Genomic DNA, 2927 nt, shown 5'->3' on the forward strand with positions numbered 1-2927 from the left:
AGTGTTCGTTTTCTCTATGACTCTGAGCTTTACTTCCAACAGATGTGGAGGTGAGATTACTTTAGGCTGTTTGAGATGGCATCAAACTTGAGAATTATAAGAAAAAGTCACTCATGGAAAGATCTGGGCAGTGTTCTGGGCAGAGGAAAGAAAAGCCTAAGTTGGAACAAGCTTGGTGTGTTCAAAGGTCAGAAAGGCCAAGATGGCAGAAATGGAGAAAATGAAGGAGATGCTGGTGTACAGGTCAGACAGGCAGGCAGGAACCTCTGTTCTGTTACCAAAGAAATCACAGAGTCCCTCAAAGGTCGAGGATGTGGCTCATTGACCTCCTCAATCCCTCCCAGTGCCTGGCACCTTGTCTTGTCTATGGCAGGTATGCAACACATATGAGTTAATTAAAATTCATCAGGTTAAGAATGTGTTGGTTGAGAGGCTCAATAGTCTGTAATCATGTGGTCTGTGGACTGGTTCTAGTCCTGTTTATTACGAGTCTTAGTGAGAAAAGAAATTGAGACTGACTTACTTTCTAGTCCTGTTTATTACAAGTCTATAGTGAGAAAAGAAATGGAGACTGACTTACTTATTTATTTATGTATTTATTTATTTTTTGAGGAGGAGTTTCACTCTTGTTGCCCAGGCTGGAGTGCAGTGGCGCAATCTCAGCTCACTGCAACCTCTACCTCCTGGGTTCAAGCTATTCTCCAGTCTCAGCCTCCTGAGCAGCTGGGATCACAGGTACATGCCACCATGACTGGCTGATTTTTGTATTTTTAGTAGAGATGGGGTTTCATCATCTTGGTCAGGCTGGTCTTGAACTGCTGACCTCAGGTGATCCACCTGCCTCAGCCTCCCAAAGTGCTGGGATTACAGGTGTGAGCCACCACGCCCGGCCGAGAAGACATATTTAGAACCCTTTATAGCAATGACATTGCCACAACAGCCAAGAAAACTTTCACTGTATTGAAAATTGGGCTGTAACGGATTGAAAACGTAAAATCCTGACTCCTTACCAATTTGAGAAGCTTCGGCTTCTACTTTCAAACCACCGGTGATCAGCACACCAGCTACGTGGATGAAATTAGGAAGGACAGTAAGTCCTCACTTAACGTTGTTGATAGATTCTTGGAAACTGCGACTTTAGGGAAAACGACATGTAGCATGTCCTCAAATGATGTTGTTTCTTTATAAGTCATTTTGCTTCAAGTCACAGTTTCCAAGAACCTATCAATAACATTAAGTGAGGACTTACTCTTCTTTGATGAGCCACATCACTATTCCTTGGAATGGTGGCTCATGCTGATTTTACAGATAGATATATTTATATATAAAGTAAAATATACATCATAACCCTGCATGTGATCACATGCCTACAGAAAAAATTCCTCCCTTCCCAGGACACTGACCAGAGTTGTCAAGCCAGACTTATAGCGGTCTTCACTGGTTCCTGGTGTCACCACATCATCTTCGGCACCTGGCATCGCAACGCCGCCTTCCATACCTGTAGTCTCAACGTCATCTTCTGGCTGGCCCGTGCTGGCTGAAGAAGAAAGATTGAGTCAGAGCTTAAGGTGGAAACCGCATAAGCAGACCGAACTTGCCGGCTACATTCGGATTATTTTCTTTTCCATTTCTTTTGGAAATTTTTGTTTTATTTTTGGGGTCCTTTTTCTGGCTTACTGTGGTGCCAGAAACCAAACCATTCTCCTTGTAGCACTTCTGGTCCATCAGCACCCTGGTTATCTCCCGTTGCAAAGCAAAGGAAAATGAAAACATTAAAAGGTAGAGCAGCCAGCGCCTCCCTGGGCCCCCACCAAGGTGGCCTGGACAGGGGACGTACATCTTTCCTTTTCAATAAGGAACCTGATTCTTCCTGGTGTCATTTCATATGATGAATTAATATATTCATCTAGACCTAAAAACTCTAAATTAGAGTCAACAGGAAAGATTTCTAAACATACCCCTTTGCAGATTCCATGCAAAACTGGGGTCTCCATCTGTTTATTGATTTTGTTCTTCTTTTCCCTTTCTTTCCAAATTAATTTTTTTTTTAAGAGACAGGGTCTCCCCTCCGTTGCTGAGGCTAGAGTGCAGTGGCACAATCCTAGCTCACTATAACCTAAAACTCCTGGGCTCAAGCGATCCTCCCACCTCAGTCTCCAAAGCAGCGGGGACTACAGGTGCTCACCACCACATCCAACTTCCATCTTTTAAAAATCAAACTCTCTCCATTTAATTTTGAGACTGCTGTTCACTTAGACAATTAGAACCACAGGCTCTGACCACAGACCTCATAGATTACATGGAGTTTTACCTCTTACTTTACAGTTGAGATTACTGTCTACAGGGGAGGGTCAGTAATCTGCTTAGGGATGCCAAGATGCCAATAGAACACTTAGTAACACCAAGAGCCAAACTAGCTGGGTGCAGTGGCTCACGCCTATAATCACAACACTTTGAGAGGCCAAGGTGGGTGGATCATTTGAGGTCAGGAATTTGAGACCAGCCTGGCCAACATGGTGAAACCCTGTCTCTACTAAAAATACAAAAATCAGCCCTTTGTGGTGGTGAACACCTGTAATCGTAGCTACTCGGGAGGCTAAGGCAGGAAAATTGCTGGAACCCAGGAAGCAGAGGTTTCAGTGAGCTGAGATTGCATCACTGCACTCCAGCCTGAACTCAATCTCAAAAAAAAAAAAACCACAGCCAAACTAATGAAGTGCCCCTGGCCCTGGCTTTTCTGCATTAACATTTGGACAAATGATGTGTCATGCCAACGAGAAAGGTTTCTGGGCCAGGCGTGGTGGCTCACGCCTATAATCTCAGCACTCTGGGAGGCCAAGGCGGGCGGATCACAAGGTCAAGAGATCGAGACCATCTTGGCTAACATGGTGAAACCCCGTCTCTACTAAAAGTACAAAAATTAGCTG

The 2927-nt window shown here is 44.3% G+C and overlaps 1 protein-coding gene across 8 annotated transcripts in view; it reads right to left on the reverse strand.

Annotated features, from left to right (window-relative positions):
* The window catches only part of PDPN (podoplanin), a 48092-nt gene that overhangs the window by 15076 nt on the left and 30089 nt on the right, over positions 1–2927 (reverse strand). For all 8 annotated transcript variants that reach the window (XM_011996544.1, XM_011996542.1, XM_011996540.1 and 5 more), the window contains one exon: positions 1404–1537. In XM_011996544.1, the coding sequence (XP_011851934.1) occupies positions 1404–1537 (134 nt within the window). The remainder of the gene's footprint in view (positions 1–1403; positions 1538–2927) is intronic.

The sequence above is a fragment of the Mandrillus leucophaeus genome, unplaced genomic scaffold, assembly GCF_000951045.1.
Source record: "Mandrillus leucophaeus isolate KB7577 unplaced genomic scaffold, Mleu.le_1.0 Scaffold52, whole genome shotgun sequence".
NCBI lineage: Eukaryota > Metazoa > Chordata > Mammalia > Primates > Cercopithecidae > Mandrillus > Mandrillus leucophaeus.